Source organism: Coregonus lavaretus, assembly GCF_964263955.1.
Source record: "Coregonus lavaretus genome assembly, chromosome: 10".
NCBI lineage: Eukaryota > Metazoa > Chordata > Actinopteri > Salmoniformes > Salmonidae > Coregonus > Coregonus lavaretus.
The window spans coordinates 41,984,052-42,006,168 of NC_139997.1; the positions used below are offsets into that span (position 1 = coordinate 41,984,052).

A 22,117-nucleotide genomic window follows, 5' to 3' on the forward strand; every position below is an offset into this window, starting at 1 on the left:
GACCTCCTCTGTATCTCTTTTCCCCTCCATTCCTCCTCCGTATTCCAAGTATAAGTCTCCTATGATAATACTGCACTTCACCTGACATACATCTTGTTCTTGCCTTGTCAAGAGAAGCCATTTAACTAGCTGTCACAATCTCCGTACAATCAGCACCAGATTAAATTTAGATGAAAACTTCGGGTTTTAAACTAGCTAGCTAAGTATCAACTGCTGAAATAAATCTGTCTACTGCTTGACCAAACAACTAGCCACACAAAATGCTAAGAGCCTACACATGTGTTTGCCTTTCTAAAGTAGATCTTAAATACTTGCATAAATCATAGAAGATTGGTTTTTGGAAACGATATCTGATGAGCCAATCTGTACATTCTGCTCAAATGTCCCATATGTCTCTAAAAACATGCTCTCTGCGAAATGCAGCATATGCCAAATCTTACAACAGAGCAATATCAGCCATCCTCTCATTTGATTTCCCATTATCTCAGTCTTTTATAGTATTTCAACAATGTTTTCACTTCCACACATGCCTCTAATTTAACAAATTACTGTACTTTATATGGATTATTACCGTAACAAACACACCTATGAGGTCACATTTTAGCCTGTCAAGATCTGTTGCATGAATTCAGAATGGAAATACAATGAAATCGAAAAATGACTTAATTATTACTCTCACAATTTCAACATATATTTTCCCCATGGACTAGGCCAGTGGTTCCCAACCTTTGTCGGTTACTGTGCCACCAACTGAATTTTGCTCTTCCCAGAGGACCCCTGAAGTACCGCCTCACGTGCATTTTACCAGCATGCTCATAGTCTGAGTCTTCTCAAGTACTCCCTGTGGATAGGCCAAGTACCCCTAGAGGTCCTAGTACCTCGGGTTGGGAACCATTGGTCTAGGTAGGCTATGCTTGACAAGCAGTTAGTCAGGACGATTGACTGGAATTTGTACTGGGCCTAGGCTACTCATCGGAGGACAAATAGAAGGATTACTATTGAAACTATAGGGACGAGGCAGCGAGGAGAAGTTTGTTTTCTGGACAGTTTAGTAAAGGCAATAAGCAAACATGCAATCGGTGTTCACCCTAGCAGAACAACCAAATTCCTGATATGATGTATGACAACTATTTTCCACGGATGACAATGTTACTTTATATTCTATCGTATTCTTTGTATCCAAAGCTCAAGCTTTATTCGAAACGCCCATTTTTTGCCTCAACCAAGATGAGAGCAAGCGGTCGTAGAGCGCATGCTCAAAACGTCGTTCTACGCAAATTTGCGCCAACTCCATGGTGAGGATGAAGCTAGCACAGTTAGGGCTGATGCTTAGCTAGCATTTATTCATAACAACAATAACCAGCTACAGTTTCGGCGCTGTTTTTCCCGATATACAAGGAGAATACTTAATATATTTGCAATTATATGTCAGGTATGTGAGATATAGGTAAGATTTTATTATTTTATTATGGAAGGGAACAAATATGCCTCTGTAAACAGCATCATAGGTAACGTTAGCTTCAACCACAGGCGTAGAGACAAGCACCATGTACAAAGCTAGGCCTCAGTAAGGACTAAGGCCAAACGCCGAATATATTTTCTCCAATTTGGCAACAAGAGGAGTACTTTGTCTTTTTGCATTACACGGTTGGGACAACGTGGAAGATAAACTATTCAAGGCTAACTAAGCTAAGGATTTCATGAAGAAAGGACTCTTCGTCTTTGAACTGTGAAGGGAGGCATTTTATTAAATCTACCTCGGATGGGTTCTCCAAAAACCATTAACTAGCTAACTAATAGGAACTTGTTTATTTCCACAAGACGTTTTAGGAAATAATCTGCTGACAGTGAGGATATAACCTATTGTCAGACATTGCTTGAAGGATTTGTTAAAAACGGAGCTCTGATTGTTTGCTCACTTCGGCTGTTTGAATGTGGGATAAAATGGAGACCCCAACGATTGTCTACGATCTTGACACCTCTGGTGGTCTTATGCAGGTAAAGCCTTTACTGTTACTATCATGATGACAAAATGGCTATAGCAGGGTTGTGTTTTAGTTCTCTTTGTTGTTTATATAGTAGTAACTACCTAGCTAACTCACTACTAGCTGGTATAGGGCGAAGTGGCAGTGCAATGTTTGTAGCTAACTACTACTAGCTAGCTAAGCTCTCTAACGTCGTTAGCTAACTGCTGGACGCCATTGCTTTTTCTAGCTAACCTCTGGCAGAAGTCATGTTACCAAAAAGTATCAAGTCAAACCATTGACTGAAATTGTTACATTGTAGCTCATTAAATGTGGTTTGTTGTTGTATGGCAGACTTGCCACTACAGTAGATACTGTGCAACAATGTAGGTAGCTAACCAGATCTATCACTGCACTATTTCCCTGATACTTTAGCAAATACAAGCATTGCTCGCGCCTCCCAAGTCTGAAGACGGAGAAAAAAGAAGTCGGAAACCAGATAAAAATGCCCGGAGAGCAGGGAGAGCCACGAATCACGACACTTGTGACAGTTGCAGAGAGGGAGGCGACCTCCTCTGTTGTGATCATTGTCCCGCCGCCTTTCATTTACAGTGCTGGTATGTTTATGATATCGTTACATTTACAGTAATAACTTCCCGGTGTTGCTACCATTCTTGCAAGGAAGGCAGCATTTGTGGTTGCCAAGTACATATACTCCTCCATGGAGTTGAGCGCAGACAATCGTAAAAAAAAAAAAAAAAAAGAGCCTTCAATACTTAAAACATTTCTTAAACGCTTACCATGTACCTATGTTTGTCCTCTGTTGCGAGACATTTTGGTTTGTTTGTTGAAATCCATACTTCTTAATAAAACGTTAATCAAATACAAACTATGGATTTCAGCAAACAAAAAGGCACGCAACAACAGAGGACAAACATAGGTATGTGGTAAGGGTTTAAGAATTTACACTTTTTGAAGTATGAGTCAGAGGTTAGTTTAAGAAACTCTAGTCTGCACTCAAATCCGTGAAGTAGTTGAGGTACTTGGCTACATTTGTGGTTGTCTAACAACTCTGTGGGTAGCTGACTACTGACAGACAATCTCCTGGTAGCTCTGGTTGGCTAAACTAATGCACATTCTTTGCCAAATTGTGGGGCTGTAGCTCATCAAACTGTTTTCAACATTGCAGGTAAAAAAAAATATTCTGCCACCCTATTGTTTAGACCTACGTGTTAAAACTCTGTGGCTTTGTACATGTTAAAACTCTGTAGCGTTGTACTTGTATATAACTACTGTAACTTGTGTTGTTGACCATTTCTCTGTAGACAGGTCTGCACTCAGTTCTGCACTTAGCTACTTTGCCGTGCTTCAGCTACTTCACCATGTTTCTCTTCAGTCAAGGATGACAGATTTTTTGCATGCATTTAGCTCATTCTCTTGTCTACACCACTTACTCCTCTCCTAACAGACATTTCCAGTATTTAATGAGCTTGCAGATGTTGGTGAGGTTTAGTCGAGGATTTCTGCTGAAGCAGTGAGGAGCTCTGGGAACCTGGCAGTGCAGCATCACTGACGATATGAATAATCATTAACCATGGCATGTGCTGCTGGGAGCTAAGTAGACCAGAGCTGCTGTCTCCTCATAGCCTGCACTACAGTATATCAATTTTGCCTATGAGTTCTGTAGGGTTATTTTTTATGTATTTTTTGCTCATTGTTAAGACTTCTTCTAGGAAAGTGTTATCAGTGCCCTTCAGCTGTTGCCACAATGGTTTCATAGATCATGAAAGGTTTTTGCTGAGGAAAGTAGATTGTTTATTTAATCTTGTGGTGCTCCTTTTTTTGTGGTGCTCATCACTGCAGTCTTTGACTTTCTTGGAAAGCTTGAATGAATCCATGTTGGTTTTGGACCAGCAGCCATTTCAATAGATTCAGGCACAGAATTGTGAGACTGTGCCCAGGGGCCTTGGCACTCTGCCTAAAAAGAGCCTTTTGAATTCATTCCCTCTCACCTGGCTTTCATCAGCTACAGGTCTCTAGCGTTTTCAGTCATTTCAATTGAGAAAAATGGCCTTGGAAAAACGCCATACCTCTGGAAATTGTTAACTAGGCTACATTGTGAGGGCATTGGACGTTATGAATTGCTGATTTGCATTGAACTTCCTTGCCAGCTGTTTTTCGCTAATGTTTAAGTTGTGGTGAACCTGCAGCAACCCACCCCTGAGTAAGGAGATGCTGCCCCCTGGAGACTGGATGTGTCATCGCTGCATGGTGCGCAGAAAGGTGAGTCAAGTCTCTGATGAAACGTGGAGAAATAACCATTTTGTTTGCAAAGTGTTATCTTGACTGCTTCATTCATCTGGGTAGGTTGGTGAGACTAGTGTAACCAGGGCTGTTCAGACTGTTTACGTGTTTTTCTTGTGTCATAGAAGCGGGAGCTGAAGAAGGAGCAGATTAATGGTCTGCTGGAGCGCCAGCTGCCTAAGCAGTCTTCCTCCCCTGCAGCAGAGTTAGAGCTGGCCCCAGGCACCCTGAGGCTGGACCCCACGGCAGCAGTAGGAGGCACCACAGGGCTGAGGGCTACAGCTGTGGCCCAGGTCCGTCTCCTGGAGAGGAGGCCCAGCAGCAGACCCAACACCCCCACCTCCACCGCCTCCACAGACACCCCCACGCCCTCGGAGCAGAATGACATGGATGACGACATGCTAGACGTGGAGGACGACGCCCAGGGCTCGGAGCCCGAGAGCTTCTCCCCACACCTCAAGAGGCCCTTTGACCTTCTGATAGCTGCTGCCATGGAGAGGAACCCCACGCAGTTCCAGCTCCCCAATGAGCTCACCTGCACAACCGCACTTCCAGGAACCAGTAAAAAGAGGAGAAGAGATGAGATGACAGGAAAGAATGTGAAGCGACCGCAGCATGAGCTGGACCACAATGGGCTGGTCCCACTGCCAGTGAAGGTCTGCTATCCCTGTGGCAGGTATGGACAACAGCAAGGCCAATGTTTTAATGACAAAATATTGCCTTTCTTCTATTGAACTTAATTTTTGTGTAGGCTAACTGGGATTTTTTGGGCACCAGATGTTACATTCTTACTAGGCTTTGAGAACAAATCCAGAAAGAAGATATCTTATCCAATTATATGCAGATCACACACTATTTCAGCTGTTTCTACACTCATAAAAAATGCATATAAATAATTGCGTGGTTTACTATGAAAATATACAATATGCCATTTATTATTTTGAACGCAGCGCCATCTTCTCTGGCTGGGCTAAGTAAAGCATTCAGAAGAGCAAACAGTGGACCATTATAGGAGTCCCAACTGCCTGTGGAAAGAGGAGCCATAATTACTAGTAAAATAGTACAGTCTCCAAGTGAAGAGGGAGAGAGCAGGGAAACGACAGAAGGAGACATAACATTATGCAGACTATCATCTTTCAGAAAGCATGGCTTAGTCTTAAATGAGAGGCAGGCACCCCATTGGAACAGCATCTTGGATTCAATAGCAGTACACATCATCTGTTCAGCAGATGTTTTTGTTTGAAGGCATTCCTGAATGCCAAAAAGAGAGTTTGTGTTGTCAACTTGTTTTGTTGTTTGTTAATTTGTTTTTACTGCAGTCTACTAGAATCATGATATAAAGTAATATTTGCAGGTGTTTTTTTTATTTTTGCTTACATTTTCCCTGGTATTGGGTTGTGAGGCTGAGAATCTTAAAGCCAGTTAGTTATTTGATCAGGGTTGCCGGGGGAGATATGTTCAACAACTGCATGACTGACTGGCTACCCCATTTTTTTTGTATTCGTTAGAGGAGTTGTAGAGTTTGTCCTGACATGTTTTCATGGGACCATAATGCTACTCTGTAGTTATGTTGCTATGTGTTATTTACTACCCTCTTTAGTGCCTCTATGGGCTGGCGTCAGAGCCTTGGCTATGTCAGGAATACCACAGAATGCAGAACCACATGGCTGGCCAGAGAGAAGGGGGAATTCAAACTATCTCACTGAGCATTTTATATATTCTGGAATGATGAGCCTTGGGGCTTGGCTTGGGGTCTCTACTACAGATACACAGCCAGGATTCCAGACAGTATGTTGGAAATCCATTCATCTCTTGCCCTCAAGTGATCCCCTCCTCTTTCACTAAACTATTAGGGCAAACTAACCCTAGCTCTATTTTGAGGTTATTTTTGTTTTTTTTAAAGTCATTTAGCAGACGCTCTTATCCAGAGCGACTTACTAGTGAGTGCATACATTATATATATATATATATATGTGTTGTTTTTTTTCATACTGGCCCCCCGTGGGAATCAAACCCACAACCCTGGCATTGCAAACGCCATGCTCTACTAGCATCCCTGCCGGCCATTCCCTCCCCTACCCTGGACGACGCTGGGCCAATTGTGCGCCGCCCCATGGGTCTCCCGGTCGCAGCCGGCCTCGACAGAGCCTGGATTTGAACCAGGATCTCTAGTGGCACAGCTAGCACTGCGATGCAGTGCCTTAGACCACTGTGCCACTCGGGAGGATATTTTGCAGTCTACTTGTTTGATATCAGTCGTATATCTAACCCATCAGGTTTTAGTGAATCTCCTCTGTTTGTGTTGTAGGAGCTGCAGGTTGGCACCATTAATCCAGTGTGACTATTGCCCCCTTCTGTTCCACATGGACTGTCTGGACCCCCCACTTACTGCCATGCCCGTGGGCAAGTGGATGTGTCCCAATCACATAGAGCACATGGTGGTAAGTAAGCTCATGGTCACACACATCCACGTATTGAAACATGTTGTTTTAATGGTATTGACCTGATTGTGCCCCTCTCTCCCAGCTGAAGCAGAGGAGCCTGACCTTGAGCGGCCGCTGCCAGCTGTTTGACCAGTTTCAGGACAGGATGTCCCAACACGCCATTAAGGTGGATTTCCTGCAGCGGGTGCATCGTCTCAACCCCCCCGTTCGCCGAGGAGCCCACACACACCTGAAGAAGACCCTCAAGGTCAGCCTACTAGTCTCTGTGACATATAACACACCACCACTGTGTTCACTGTTGTCACATCCTGTAACTCAATCTATCGTGTGTGTATCTTGACAGGTCCCTGATGCTATAAAGTCCCAATATAAGTGTCCCCCGGCCATGATAGCCCAGGCTGGGATCCGCAACGGGGAGCTGATCTGTAACGGCAGTCCAGAATCCTCCCACCAGCACCTTACACCCTCTCAGCACTTAACCAGCGAGGACGAGCAACAGGAGGTAGGACACACTGGAGTGTTATGCAGCAGTGATATACAATGTCTCATGATAGTAAACAAATCCAATGTCTTTAATACTGATTTAATGCATTTTGTTTTCCTGTAATGTCTCCCAGTGGCTCCGTGACGTCATCACACTCCAGTGCAGCATAGTGAGACATCTATCGGCCAAGCAGAAGGAGAAGCTATCGTCTGAGTGGGACTCTGAGCAAATGGACAAGGCCAACATCAAACCTTGTGTAACAGCAGAGGAGGGCAGTGCAGTGTGCACTTCTAACAGGACAGCGTTGCTAGCCTCCAAGCCTAAGGCTGACAGTACAGCATTTTGCCCCCAGGGGGCGCCTGCACTCAAAGAAGGCAAGTGTAGCATGTGTACAGAGAAGCCTTGTCATAACTGTGGGCCCAGTAATGTTAACAGTCCCCTGGAGCAGCTGGCTCGGACCAATGGGAGTTCAGAGGCCTGCAGACAGGATGACCTCCACAAACTGAGAGAGCCCTCGGGTCCTGATAGGCCCGTTCCTCAGACACCAGCAGCCTCTGGCCCAGAGTTACCCAACCACACTGGAAGAGCTGTGGTCAAGACTGAGAAAACCCTATTAAGACCCTGTGCAGGGACAGCATCCCCATGCACCAGTCCCTTCAAACCAGACCCCAGAGGCCCCTCTCCACCTCACAGACCCTCCCAAGGCACAGAGGGCCCTGCTCTGACCAGTATCAGCAGCACCGCAGCGACCCGTGCCCTCACCCCACCTAGAACACCATACCAGATCAAGGGAACAACCAAGCTGGGCTCCACCGCCCCACCAGCAGGTGGAAAAGTCAGTCTTGATGCTGTGACCCCCAGGAGTGGTTCTCTGCTCCCCAGCTCTTTCTCTATGGGAGACCTGTCCAGCTGTCTGAAGGCTGTGGCAGACAGCCACGGTGGTAAGTCTTACCTGACATAATAAGACCGACATTTTGATTGGTTTCACTTGTGAATAATTGGTGAGGAGAAGTTAGATCCACACTACCTGAATTCACTATATCTATTTAACTTTTTGATTATTTTCCAGAGATTCAGATGAGTAGTCTAGATGAGAAGTTTATTAAACTCCTGGCCTGGCAAAGGATCCAGCAGCTGTTTGGCCCTAAAGCTCCTTCCCCTCCACAGAGCAGCTGTATCAGCCTACCTCTTGTGCCACAACCCCAGCCTACGGAAGGTAAGAAACCCTTGTTCATTATCAAGACCACCACCACCCAGTGTTCCCTATATCTCTACCTCACTCTGACTCACTGGCCATTCCCTCACTAACCCTACCTCACCATATTCACGCTGATTATTCTGGCCATTTCTATTGACGTCCATTGCTTCTATCCCCCTTTCATCATCATGTTTGTAAATTCATCCTTCGTGAGAAATAGTTTGTCCTGTATCGTTACCTTTTGAGTGTTCTGTATAAAGCATCATTTTGAGGAAGTTAATGTGTGTTATTCTCTTTCTCAGCACAAAACAAGGATATCCAGGCCAGGGCTGTGTTTTATCCTTTGACTGGGAAAGGAGGAGCTGTCAGTATGTGCTACAGAAGCCTGTACATAGGATCTGGTAAAATTCACTCTCAGTCCCAGATAACACAACATGACCCAATAGCAGGAACTCTTATTCATGTAATGGTGTCTTCCATCCCTGGCAGATTTAGCTGACTTGAAGCTGTGTCTTGTTGTTTGTAGGTGCTGACATGAACGTGTGCCTTACAAACTATGGTCATTGTAATTATGTGTCAGGCAAACATGCATGCATCTTCTATGATGAGGTGGGTGGATCATTTATTTCACATTCAAACATGTACTTAGTATTGGAAACAGTTTTACGATAAATTGTGACCTGTACAGAAATAAAGTATAAATATGTTTCAGATATATATTTTCTTGCTTGAGGGATTATTTTATTAGCTGCTCTGTAAATTAAATATGTTATTATGTAATTGCTCTTGCCTTGATCAGAACACCAAGCAGTATGAGCTGCTCAACTACAGTGAACACGGGACCACGGTAGACAATGTGCTGTACTCCTGTGACTTCTCTGAGAAGACTGGCCCCAGCCCCTCCAGCAGCCTGGTCTCCAAAGTGCAGAACATTATCAGTGAGTGGAGCTCCTCTGTCATAGCCTCCTATAGAAACAGGAAGGAAGTAGTTAACCTTTACCTTTTAGTAATGACCATGATGTTATGTTTCCTAATGTTGTTAAAGCAGACGGATGATGGTGTTTGTTAAAGGTCTGATTGTTTGTAATGTCTTTTACCCACAGAGCGCTGCAAGAGGAGGAAACAGGAAGAGGAAGGGGAGCCCATGGTGCTAGAGGAGAGGGTGATGAGCCAGTGTCAGGGAACTTCCAGATCCTGCTGTGACTGCAAGGCCAGCAGCTCCAGTCTGATCGGGGGCAGTGGGGCAGGCTGGGAGGGCACTGCCCTGCTCCACCACGGCAGCTTCGTCAAGCTGGGCTGCATGCAGTTTGTCTTCAGTATTACAGAGTTTGCCTGCAAGCAGCCCAAAGAGGAAACTATGACTACCCCAAACACCACCTCCACTGCCACCCTCCAGAGCCAGGAGGGAACAGAACCCTCTGACAAGCACATCTCCCAGCTCCACCAAGTGCCAGTGATACAACCTAACCCTGTCCCCTAGCCCTATGTCCCCACATCAACAAGAACCAGGCTCAGCAGCTGTACTTGTATACTGTATAAAAAAAGGAAAGGGTTCTTATTTTATGTTCATACATTTGCATGAAATTAAGTATTTTTCAGGCTCATATTTTGTGGGCAAGTTGCACATAGAATTTATATTTTTCATTTTTTGTAAATGGACAACTTTGGCATTGAAAAAAGGGATGGTCTATCGTAGACATGCGAAAAAACAAGCAATGTCACTTGTAAAGTACTCAACTTGTTGTATTTTGTGCCAGTAATGATAGCATAAACATGCTTCTTTCTCTGAAAATGCTACTTTTATTTGCTCTTCATCATTTTAGTTTGTGTACTGTATTTGAAAATGTAGTTGTTCAAATGTTTGTTTTGCTATTGCACTACAGGCAGCAGCTATATATTCAAACTTATATGTACACATCCATGCTTATACATAGGTGTGTGTGTTTTGAAATATCCACACAAATGTACATGATTAAGAATCCCTTTTCAACATAGAACAAGGGGAGCATAGGATTCTGTATGCAAACTCAAATTATGGCCATTTTGGCTTAAATCTATACAGTGCTTCATGTGAATTTTGTGCAGTAGTTTTCATAATTGTTAGTCCAGTTTTTTTCAATACTGTGTCAATATTGTAAATGGTCTGTTTTTAGAAATAATTCATCAGAAAATGTTTATGTACTCTGTAAATACAAAGCAACTTTGACTTGGTTTCTTGTCTGTCATAATGTAAATACCTAAAGATTTTTAAGAACAAGCATCAGTGAACACCTCGGCTTCAGTCATTTCATTCGTTGCTAACAACCAATTGTAGATGTAGGCTACATAGTACGTACTGTAGCGACCCTTGCCTAGGTAAGCTAGTTACGGTCTCCCTTTAACGGGTTAACCTTATTGGAGCGGTGGTTAGTAAGCTTGCCTATGGGCTGGGAGACCCACAAAGGGACATTGCATGTCATTGTTTGCTACATTGGTGTCAGGAGTGGGATGGCGCCTGTTAGGCCATTGGATAGGTGTGTACATGTGAGGGACTTTGTAAAGTGAAGAGTGGGGACACACTCCCAAACTGAGGGGATAGTGTAGCAACCTTTGTTTAGGTAAGATAGTTTGTGTAGACTGGGGTTCAAGACCGGAAAGGTGTTATGCATGGTCTCTGTTCTCTACAATACATACAGTATACATGCCCCAGTAAATACACACATTTCTGGCCACATTGGGTATCGTTTTACCATTGTCTGTGAGTATCTTGTAACTCAATGTTTGTTAAAATGTAACGTTGCGCTTAGCTATGTTTGTTACAGTGTAGCTTTGAACTCTGTAGTGTAGTTTTGAGGCCAACTAGGATGTTTGTTAGTGTACGACGAAGTTATTGTTTATAACCACTAGGTGGCACGAAAATGTACTTTTGCCAAATTCTTGAACCATAATCTACTTGTTGCTTAACTTCTTTATTTTATTTAGAGTGAGTGCCACGACAGAACACGAGGACACATACAGTACTTGCCAAAGGGCGCGTTCATTGCCTAACGCAACAGCTACATCGATTTCCATTCCACTGTAGTTCATACTTATGTACAGTCAGAGAAAAAGTACTGTACGAAGATGTTCACACTGCTTCTTGTCGGCGCTGGACTCATCGCACTTTATGTACTTCTTAATTGGCATCTCAAACAACCAATATGCAAAAGCAATGCCAAGTTACATGGAAAAACTAATCGTGACTGGTGAGTTCGTACATTATAAAACAATGTGACACTAATGGTGGGCAATTATTCCTCGTTTTGTACAGTCGGGAAGTGACCGTTATCTAATGTTATGTACCGTTATTATTGGTGGTCACATGGGATTGATTCCGCATTTCTTTGCTTAATTTATTTTCTTGGGATGTAATTTACTTTTATTGCATATTGTAAATAGTTGAGGAATTGTATTTTAAACATTTTGCGCTGGACATGAACTCGACGTCTGTGTGGGTCTGTCCTAATGGTGTGTCTCTCCAGGATCTAACACAGGCATTGGGAAAACAACAGCAATAGATCTGTCCAGAAGAGGTGCGAGGGTTATAATGCCTGCCGAGATAAGCAGAGGGCAGAAGCTGTCATCAGTGACATCAAGAAGGTAAGAGAGGTGTCAGAATCCATATCTCACTCCAGCTGTCTGGTAAACAGTGGAAGCTTGCTGTAGTTACATGTCTTTGACTGAGGGGGTGCCAGTGGATCATACATGGACGATATTACTGTAGTTCCCCCTCAGTCATGTTCACACCTCACACACTGTCCCTCTCATTCACATTTTACAGATAGTTGTGCTCTGGTCACTTTAGCTGATTAATTTGTTGATGGTTTGGTTTATTAGTCTCTATAAAGTGAGGGTCACAGAGCATCTGACTGGCCATTCTTACTTTCTCAGGAGACTGGGAACAATGAGGTTGTGTTCATGGAGCTGGACCTTGCAAGCCTACAGTCTGTGCGATCTTTTGATGAGACCTTCCTTAAGTCTGAATTTAGACTCAATATTCTTATCAACAATGCTGGTGAGTCATGCATTGCTGCCATGGGTCCAGTATTGAGTGTGATATTTCACATTGTGTTATATTGTGTTATAGTCAAATTTGTTACATGTTGCATCCTCTCTCAAGCAAACCAAATGTCAATGGATTATATGGCTGGTTGGTTTCTTAATATACAGCAAACCTGCATTAACAAAGGAGTGAAAGTGTATTTCTTTTGAAAACATTGGTCCTCTTTATGCAGGGCTTGTGAATGGTGGCAAGACAAAGGACGGCGTGGGAATGATCTTCGGCGTTAATCACCTCGGCCACTTCCTGTTACCCGTGCAGCTGCTGGACCGTCTGAAAGAATGCGGTCCGAGTCGAGTGGTGACTGTCGCCTCCATAGCTCATGAGTTTGGCAAAGTCGATTTTAACTGCCTGAGTACCCACAAAGACCTGGCTGTTGGAGAATCTGACTGGGCTTTGTTTCAGAAGTACAGTCATAGCAAGCTGTGTAATATGCTCTTCACACACGAGCTTGCCAAAAGACTGGAGGGCACAAATGTCACCTGCTACAGTTTGCACCCAGGTCAGTGCTTCAACACTTTATAGCATGTAAGCAAGGCCGGATGGTATGTACTGTAACTGTGCAGAAATATACAGTATGCTTACTAATACTGTTTTTTTTCTGTCACAGGAGGAGTGAAGACAGAAATAGTCCAGTATTCAGGCGCATGATGTTGGCACCTTTCATCTCGCTGTTCGCTGTGGACGCAGAATCCGGGGCCCAGACTACACTCTACTGTGCCCTCCAGGAGGGTATAGAGCCTCTGAGTGGATGCTACTTCTCCTGCTGTGCAGTACAGAAGGTGAATGCCAACGCCAAAGATGATGCTGTGGCCAAGAAGTTGTGGGAAGTCAGTGAGACACTTTGTGGCATGTCTTAATGCAAACACCGACCCTGCTTTTCACTGCATTTATTAGGGCCAAAACACTAGTGGGCAGCAGCCATCAGCAGGGATATTAGATTTTATGATTTGAGATTAGGTGGATGATGGGATATATCTCTGGGGAAGTGTCTCTGTCCCACCACAATCAAGTTCAAAAGGCAGGGCCACTGGTAATAAAGGGAATTAAAACACACACCATACCATCTTTGCCTCTCTTATTGTATTGTCTACACAACCTTTTTTATAGGCTATGTCACTGTTTAATGCAATCAGACATAGGTCAACTATTGCTAAAATAAAGTAATACAGTTACCTTGGGAAGAATGGAAGTTTAGAGATGCTTTGGCAGGTATACTAGTAGCCTAAAATGTAGGCCTGAGTATGATGAAAAAGCTATACAAGGTTTCACACAGCGCTCTCTAAGATTACTGTTCATTATCTAAACACTAGGTGAGATACATAATGCCCTGTCTGAGTTCGAGTAGATTACAAAACCAAGGACTACTTCATTTATTATGTTTTGCTAATGCATGTAGACTCCAGACTGAGGAAAAATATGGAGAAATCCACACAATGCATCCCTGACCACCTCCTGGGTCAGCCTGCCAGATCTGAACACAATGGCTGCGTTTACACAGGGAGCCCAATTATAATTTTTTTCTTCACTAATTGGTCTTTTGATCAATCAGATCAGCTCTGAAAAAGATCTGATGTGAAAAGATCTGATATGATTGGTCAAAAGACCCATTTTAGTGGTGGAAAAAGTACTCAATTGTCATACTTGAGTAAAAGTAAAGATACCTTAATAGAAAATGACTCACGTAAAAGTGAAAGTCACCCAGTAAAATAATACTTTAGTAAAAGTCTAAAAGTATTTGGTTTTAAATATACTTAAGTATCAAAAGTAAATGTAATTGCTAAAATATACTTAAGTATCAAAAGTAAAAGTATAAATCATTTCAAATTCCTTATATTAAGCAAACCAGCCGGCACCATTTTTATTTTATTTTTTTATTTACGGATAGCCAGAGGAACACTCCAACACTCAGACATAATTTACAAACGAAGCATGTGTTCAGTGAGTCTGCCTGATCAGAGGCAGTAGGGATGACCAGAGATGTTCTATTGATAAGTGTGTGAATTTCAAAATGTTCCTGTCCTGCTAAGCATTCAAAATGTAACGAGTACTTTTGGGTGTTAAGGAAAATGTATGGAGTAAAAAGTACATTCTTTAGGAATGTAGTGAAGTAAATGTTGTCAAAAATATAAATAGTAAAGTAAAGTACAGATACCTCAAAAAACTACTTACAGTGAGGGAAAAAAGTATTTCATCCCCTGCTGATTTTGTACGTTTGCCCACTGACAAAGACATGATCAGTCTATAATTGTAATGGTAGGTTTATTTGAACAGTGAGAGACAGAATAACAACAAAACAATCCAGAAGAACGCATGTCAAAAATGTTATAAATTGATTTGCATTTTATGAGGGAAATAAGTATTTGACCCCTCTGCAAAACATTACTTAGTACTTGGTGGAAAAACCCTTGTTGGCAATCACAGAGGTCAGACGTTTCTTGTAGTTGGCCACCAGGTTTGCACACATCTCAGGAGGGATTTTGTCCCACTCCTCTTTGCAGATCTTCTCCAAGTCATTAAGGTTTCGAGGCTGACGTTTGGCAACTCGAACCTTCAGCTCTCTCCACAGATTTCCTATGGGATTAAGGTCTGGAGACTGGCTTGGCCACTCCAGGACCTTAATGTGCTTCTTCTTGAGCCACTCCTTTATTGCCATGCTGGAATACCCATCCCCGACCCATTTTCAATGCCCTGGCTGAGGGAAGGAGGTTCTCACCCAAGATTTGATGGTACATGGCGCCGTCCATCGTCCCTTTGATGCGGTGAAGTTGTCCTGTCCCCTTAGCAGAAAAACACCCCCAAAGCATAATGTTTCCACCTCCATGTTTGACGGTGGGGATGGTGTTCTTGTGGTCATAGGCAGCATTCCTCCTCCTCCAAACACGGCGAGTTGAGTTGATGCCAAAGAGCTCGATTTTGGTCTCATCTGACCACAACACTTTCACCCAGTTCTCCTCTGAATCATTCAGATGTTAATTGGCAAACTTCAGACGGGCCTGTATATGTGCTTTCTTGAGCAGGGGGACCTTGCGGGTGCTGCAGGATTTCAGTCCTTCACGGCGTAGTGTGTTACCAATTGTTTTCTTGGTGACTATGGTCCCAGCTGCCTTGAGATCATTGACAAGATCCTCCCGTGTAGTTCTGGGCTGATTCCTCACCATTCTCATGATCATTGCAACTCCACGAGGTGAGATCTTGCATGGAGCCCCAGGCCGAGGGAGATTGACAGTTCGTTTGTGTTTCTTCCATTTGCGAATAATCGCACCAACTGTTGTCACCTTCTCACCAAGCTGCTTGGCGATGGTCTTGTAGCCCATTCCAGCCTTGTGTAGGTCTACAATCTTGTCCCTGACATCCTTGGAGAGCTCTTTGGTCTTGGCCATGGTGGAGAGTTTGGAATCTGATTGATTGATTGCTTCTGTGGACAGGTGTCTTTTATACAGGTAACAAGCTGAGATTAGGAGCACTCCCTTTAAGAGTGTGCTCCTAATCTCAGCTCGTGTCACGAGAATTTCTATCTCTAATTCAACCTAAGCTTGAATCATTACCAGAGGTTGTAAGGCTCTGGTTTTAATCATAAATGATTCAAGGTCCACAACCAGCAAGAATGATCTGTATTTTTATTCATGGAGAGCTCTGTCGCCAAAACCCATACACTCCTGTTTTATACCCCTTGACACACAAAGGCACTTTGCTCCGCCCACCTTTAGGAGGCTTTTTTTTACCCGTTTTCTCAGTCCCCTTCACCCTGGAATGTTTAGTCCCGCCCCCCTCTGTTAGTGGGTTGCCACTACATTATAACTCTAACACCGTTCACACATTTATACTGTATTTGGGGTGAAAGCCTTTAGTCATTATTCTTAAAATACAAATTAATCTAACAATCCACCCCTTTGACTAAATGTTTTCACATTCACGATAAATGTATTTTACAAGCATGATTAATCTCAGAGATTACGTCAGAACTAATAAACATTTCATCCAATTGCGGTCTTTCAGGTTCCAAATCCTCGTCATCCACCAAGCCTGGAGGATCGTTTTTCACATTCCCCTGGTCAGAGTCCGGAGTCAGTCCATCTCTCATCATTGATTAGATACTGCATTTCACCAACGCCTGACTCACCAATCCTCGGACACAGGGAACAAGACAACAACCACATAATACAAGAATACCCATACAAACACTGACCGCTCCTAAGATGGTGGCTGCTATGGTTTTCCATTTACCAAACATTTCATCAAACCACCCTATCCACGATGTACTAACTTCTGATTTCTCAGTTCATTCTTCACTTAGTGCAGTTAATTCTTTAAGAGCTCTGGTGACTGTCCCATCCAGTGTGGTGTTGTTAGGGATAAATGTGCAACAATGGCTTATCATTCTATAGACACCGGCCCTTTCTGCCTGATCTAGAACCAACCTCTACTAAGTTATGAGCGGGATGGCGGATAATTGCTCGAAGATCCCCTTTACTGCATCTCTAGTCGGGTTAATAAATCGTTGTTGGTTGTAATAGATATAATGTATCCAATCCACATTCTTGTTTATTGTCACCCACCAGAAAAATGTTGTGGTAAAACCCTCCCATATTTGATTCATAGCTTTGTATTCATCTGGAACACCCCTGGGGATGCCTATACCATCTATCCAAATTGGGCTATTTCCTTCCTGACCTATATTTCTCCTCCTCCTGATTATTATTCCTGTCACTGGTCTTTGATGACTAATTCTTACAGGTTTGGACCAACAATACTGGTGCACAAGTACCCACCCATCCCTCTGGTAATGTCTGTCGAATGCTCCCTTTGTTAGTACATGCCCACCACACATCAGTCAGAGGGATGGTAAGGTTCATAATTTTTCCCCTCCCTTCCTTATCTAAATCAGTCACATTAATTATCTCCTTACAGCCATCAAAATCACCCAAGTTACGGGTGCCATTTCTATGTCTGCAACACTGGTATTCGCCAAGAGTTAAAGTGAATCTAGGTGGGCTGGCCGAGTAAGTCAACTTTGCCAGCCCAATCCCTGTGCAATTGGGCTCTTTTTGATTGGACCCCAGGTCTAATACACAGGGAAACATTGCCTTTGGCATTGGGGCGGTCAACATTGTCGGTCGCCCAATGGAGCATGCATAACAATTGGTCTCCCCCAAGGCCCTAGCGGTGTACTTCATCCACTTTAACCAGAGATTCTCATCAGGGACCCCCTCCACCTCCCCTTGGTTCCATTCTTGGAGGAGAAAATCTTTCATAGTGGACGGGTTAGTCGAATTGACTCCGTCATCCCTTGACTGATCTACTCGGTCTATTGCTATTAATGGATTAATGACAGTACCTGTGCCCTCCATATCTTTCGACTCCATCAAATGTAATCTTAGACAAGTATCCAGTCCGTATTCGTCCGCACAAGCCCAGTAAGTTATTTTCATGTCCTCTTTAGTGACCTTTACTATTGTTACTACCATCTCCGTGGGGATTTCGTTATACCTTCTTATCCTCCATCTGGACGTCCAGCCCCCCCCCCCCAATATAACCTGATAGGGCTCTTCCCAACAGGCCTGCTTCCAGTTTTTCTTCTTTAGGGACTGGATGCTCACCAGTCACCTGGTTAGATAGAGTGGGTCACCTTCTCCTTTAGTTCACCTGTGGGGCACAAAACCTCTGACATATGGGTGTGGTTAATAAACTATCTTCACACATGTTCAGATTAATCTAACAATTTCTGACTGCATTCTCTTTCTAGACTGTATCTAAAAAAAATGTTTTTCTTTCTTTCTTTCTTTTTTTAAAAAAAAAGTATTTTGTCCTCTCCTTCGTATATTATTTAATCCTACCATTAGCCTCTTCCCCCCTCTTGACACATAGTTCTGCTCATGTGTCAATATTACCACCTACCTAAACAATCACTTAGGTAATTTATCAACCAATTGCCATGCCTTTCATTTTTGAGACTGTCTTCTGCTTCTTTATTGCTCCTCCCACTTCCTTTGTCTTTATGGCGGCTAAATTCGACTTTCATTCAGTTCAGAATCAATTAGTAATCCAATCAATCAATCTCTTATCTTGTAAAAACACTTATGTTTAGTTCAAACTCTGTTCTACCCCGGCTCTCCCGGGCTTGACCTGAAGACTGATTGTTGGACATGACAAGTCCATATTTAAATATTTCAAACCTAACACAACCCCCCCTCCTGCTGTAATCAATCAAGAAGATAGCAAAGGAGAGACAGGTTTTAGCCTGAACTCTGCTTAATCCTGGTGCCGCTCCCTTCACAATGTTTGAAGAGAGACAAAAGACAGCCATGGATTGAAGTAAGAGCAAGCACTTCGACCCTAGGTCACCTAAGTCTTCTGCCTAGCAACAAAGAATAAAAACCTCTATGTTCGTGATTAACCCAGTTATATCTAATAGCCCACCAAAAAAAACCCATCATCTTTAAATCACGACCAATGTCATATCCCTCTTTACTCTCTACCATTTGGGTAACATCCCTGATATATGTATGAAAAGCTAAGACTGTTTGGGAAGAGAGCAACAACATAAACTGTTCTTCCTCCTCAGAGTTCCAAATGATTTTACCATGGGCTGCCATTGCCTTCCCATAGATAAGATCACAAACCATTCCATCCCACAGCATAGCAAACACCACCCATGAACTGCTGAAAATCCCCTAAATTCAACATAACAACCCTTTATAAACATCATACTGGGTGTGTTGTTTTTTTATTTGAAAAACCCAATTGAAAAACAACAATCAAAGATAGCCAGGCTCAACTTAATTTGGTAGCTCACTTTTATGACCTAAATACTGCCTAACTTCACTACTGCTCCCCCTCGCCCTGAGCAATATTCCAATGAGATAAGCTAATCTCTCTCTCCTGGTTATACATTTTGTTAACCTTCAATTACCATCAGTAATCTAAAGATGGTAGTACACACAAAACATGATACAGATATCCCCAGTCCTAACCCATCAATAATGTTTGTATCAATCTACAGTGGGGAAAAAAGTATTTAGTCAGCCACCAATTGTGCAAGTTCTCCCACTTAAAAAGATGAGAGAGGCCTGTAATTTTCATCATAGGTACACGTCAACTATGACAGACAAATTGAGAAAAGAAATTCCAGAAAACAACATTGTAGGATTTTTAATGAATTTATTTGCAAATTATGGTGGAAAATAAGTATTTGGTCACCTACAAACAAGCAAGATTTCTGGCTCTCACAGACCTGTAACTTCTTCTTTAAGAGGCTCCTCTGTCCTCCACTCGTTACCTGTATTAATGGCACCTGTTTGAACTTGTTATCAGTATAAAAGTCACCTGTCCACAACCTCAAACAGTCACACTCCAAACTCCACTATGGCCAAGACCAAAGAGCTGTCAAAGGACACCAGAAACAAAATTGTAGACCTGCACCAGGCTGGGAAGACTGAATCTGCAATAGGTAAGCAGCTTGGTTTGAAGAAATCAACTGTGGGAGCAATTATTAGGAAATGGAAGACATACAAGACCACTGATAATCTCCCTCGATCTGGGGCTCCACGCAAGATCTCACCCTGTGGGGTCAAAATGATCACAAGAACGGTGAGCAAAAATCCCAGAACCACACGGGGGGACCTAGTGAATGACCTGCAGAGAGCTGGGACCAAAGTAACAAAGCCTACCATCAGTAACACACTACGCCGCCAGGGACTCAAATCCTGCAGTGCTAGACGTGTCCCCCTGCTTAAGCCAGTACATGTCCAGGCCCGTCTGAAGTTTGCTAGAGTGCATTTGGATGATCCAGAAGAGGATTGGGAGAATGTCATATGGTCAGATGAAACCAAAATATAACTTTTTGGTAAAAACTCAACTCGTCGTGTTTGGAGGACAAAGAATGCTGAGTTGCATCCAAAGAACACCATACCTACTGTGAAGCATGGGGGTGGAAACATCATGCTTTGGGGCTGTTTTTCTGCAAAGGGACCAGGACGACTGATCCGTGTAAAGGAAAGAATGAATGGGGCCATGTATCGTGAGATTTTGAGTGAAAACCTCCTTCCATCAGCAAGGGCATTGAAGATGAAACGTGGCTGGGTCTTTCAGCATGACAATGATCCCAAACACACCGCCCGGGCAACGAAGGAGTGGCTTTGTAAGAAGCATTTCAAGGTCCTGGAGTGGCCTAGCCAGTCTCCAGATCTCAACCCCATAGAAAATCTTTGGAGGGAGTTGAAAGTCCGTGTTGCCCAGCGACAGCCCCAAAACATCACTGCTCTAGAGGAGATCTGCATGGAGGAATGGGCCAAAATACCAGCAACAGTGTGTGAAAACCTTGTGAAGACTTACAGAAAACGTTTGACCTGTGTCATTGCCAACAAAGGGTATATAACAAAGTATTGAGAAACTTTTGTTATTGACCAAATACTTATTTTCCACCATAATTTGCAAATAAATTCATTAAAAATCCTATAATGTGATTTCCTGGAATTTTTTTTCTCATTTTGTCTGTCATAGTTCACGTGTACCTATGATGAAAATTACAGGCCTCTCTCATCTTTTTAAGTGGGAGAACTTGCACAATTGGTGGCTGACTAAATACTTTTTTCCCCCACTGTAATTCCTCATAACTAATCCATAAAACCACTCAACATTCCTCGAGTATACAATGACTATTTAATTGATTACCCTAAATCTGCTACATGTGATCTCATTTCAAATGATCCATTATCAAATATTTGATCCACCCCCTAGGAAAATCTCTCTCCCCTTCTATTCTGGAGTTCTACCTTTACCAGCTATTTCCCCTAGAGTGGCCATTAAATACTCTGCTCCCTTCTGTTCTTTTCTTACTCTATCCTGTCTACTATTCTGCTCATGATGGATTGCATATCTCTTGACCTCGGCTAACGAAGTAGTTCCCCATCCCACTAAAGTCCTCTTAATATTTCTGCTTATTTCTGGTCTCATTCCACTAAGGAATGCTATTTTTAGCTGCTGATGGTACGGAGTATCATTTCCCTGCCCCTGGGAAGGCTCAGGTATGCCACTTTTTGCGTTAAATACATTTCTCAGTCTCTCTAAGTATTGGCTGATGGTCTCACTGTCTTCCTGTTTACATTCATGTACTTTGGAGAAGTCTGCATGTCGATGGTAATGTTCCCTCAAATTATTATACAACTCAGTTATTTTCCCCTTTATCTCCCCAATTTACTATTCCTTTTCTCATTGCAACTTGTTGCATTGATGTTCTTAAAATGTAAACCTATTGTTTAATAACTTCATACTTATAACCAATGTTTTTTCAATCCATCATCCTAATAGTAAAAATGATATCCCATTGTTCACGTAACGAAACTAAATTATTTATTTTTTAGAATCCACCATTTATTTTCATACATTATAATAATAATAATATAATATAATATGCCATTTGAATTCATCAAAGCACTTCCTTTCAGTAAAGTCTTTATACCTCTTCTTGAAATTTTCCAGCTCAATCTAACTGGCTGGACTGTCTCCATTTTTTTTCCCCCGCCAACCAGAGCCATAAATTATTCTCCTTTGTCCTCAACTCAATTTTCACAGCTCTATCGCCACTCCAGCTCGCCATTCAATATCTTTAACCATTCTCTCTGATTCGGCCCCAATCAATAAAAC

The 22,117-nt window shown here is 42.8% G+C and overlaps 1 protein-coding gene and 1 pseudogene across 2 annotated transcripts; both read left to right on the forward strand.

The window, feature by feature from the left end:
- The first annotated feature begins 1,283 nt into the window (after positions 1-1,283).
- Positions 1,284-10,605, forward strand: LOC311136235 (PHD finger protein 12-like). Its single transcript, XM_084170363.1, has 13 exons — positions 1,284-1,998; positions 2,400-2,581; positions 4,175-4,247; positions 4,394-4,944; positions 6,577-6,709; positions 6,795-6,959; positions 7,056-7,214; positions 7,330-8,137; positions 8,266-8,412; positions 8,697-8,795; positions 8,921-9,003; positions 9,194-9,332; positions 9,498-10,605. The coding sequence occupies exons 1-13, from the start codon at positions 1,933-1,935 to the stop codon at positions 9,872-9,874; spliced, it is 2,982 nt and encodes a 993-aa protein (XP_084026489.1). The 5' UTR covers positions 1,284-1,932; the 3' UTR covers positions 9,875-10,605.
- An 816-nt stretch (positions 10,606-11,421) lies between these two features.
- LOC311136259 (dehydrogenase/reductase SDR family member 13-like) lies at positions 11,422-13,512 on the forward strand (annotated as a pseudogene). Its single transcript, XR_014615436.1, has 5 exons — positions 11,422-11,618; positions 11,895-12,012; positions 12,304-12,427; positions 12,648-12,978; positions 13,083-13,512. The product of XR_014615436.1 is annotated as a dehydrogenase/reductase SDR family member 13-like (transcript).
- The last annotated feature ends 8,605 nt before the right edge of the window (positions 13,513-22,117 follow it).

Excerpts from the sequence above, each read along its gene's own strand:
- LOC311136235 (XM_084170363.1), top strand. The coding sequence starts at position 1,933 with ATGTGGGATAAAATGGAGACCCCAACGATTGTCTACGATCTTGACACC. Across the intron at positions 4,945-6,576 it reads GTCTGCTATCCCTGTGGCAG|GAGCTGCAGGTTGGCACCAT; the intron begins GTATGGACAACA and ends TTTGTGTTGTAG. Across the intron at positions 6,960-7,055 it reads ACCTGAAGAAGACCCTCAAG|GTCCCTGATGCTATAAAGTC; the intron begins GTCAGCCTACTA and ends GTATCTTGACAG.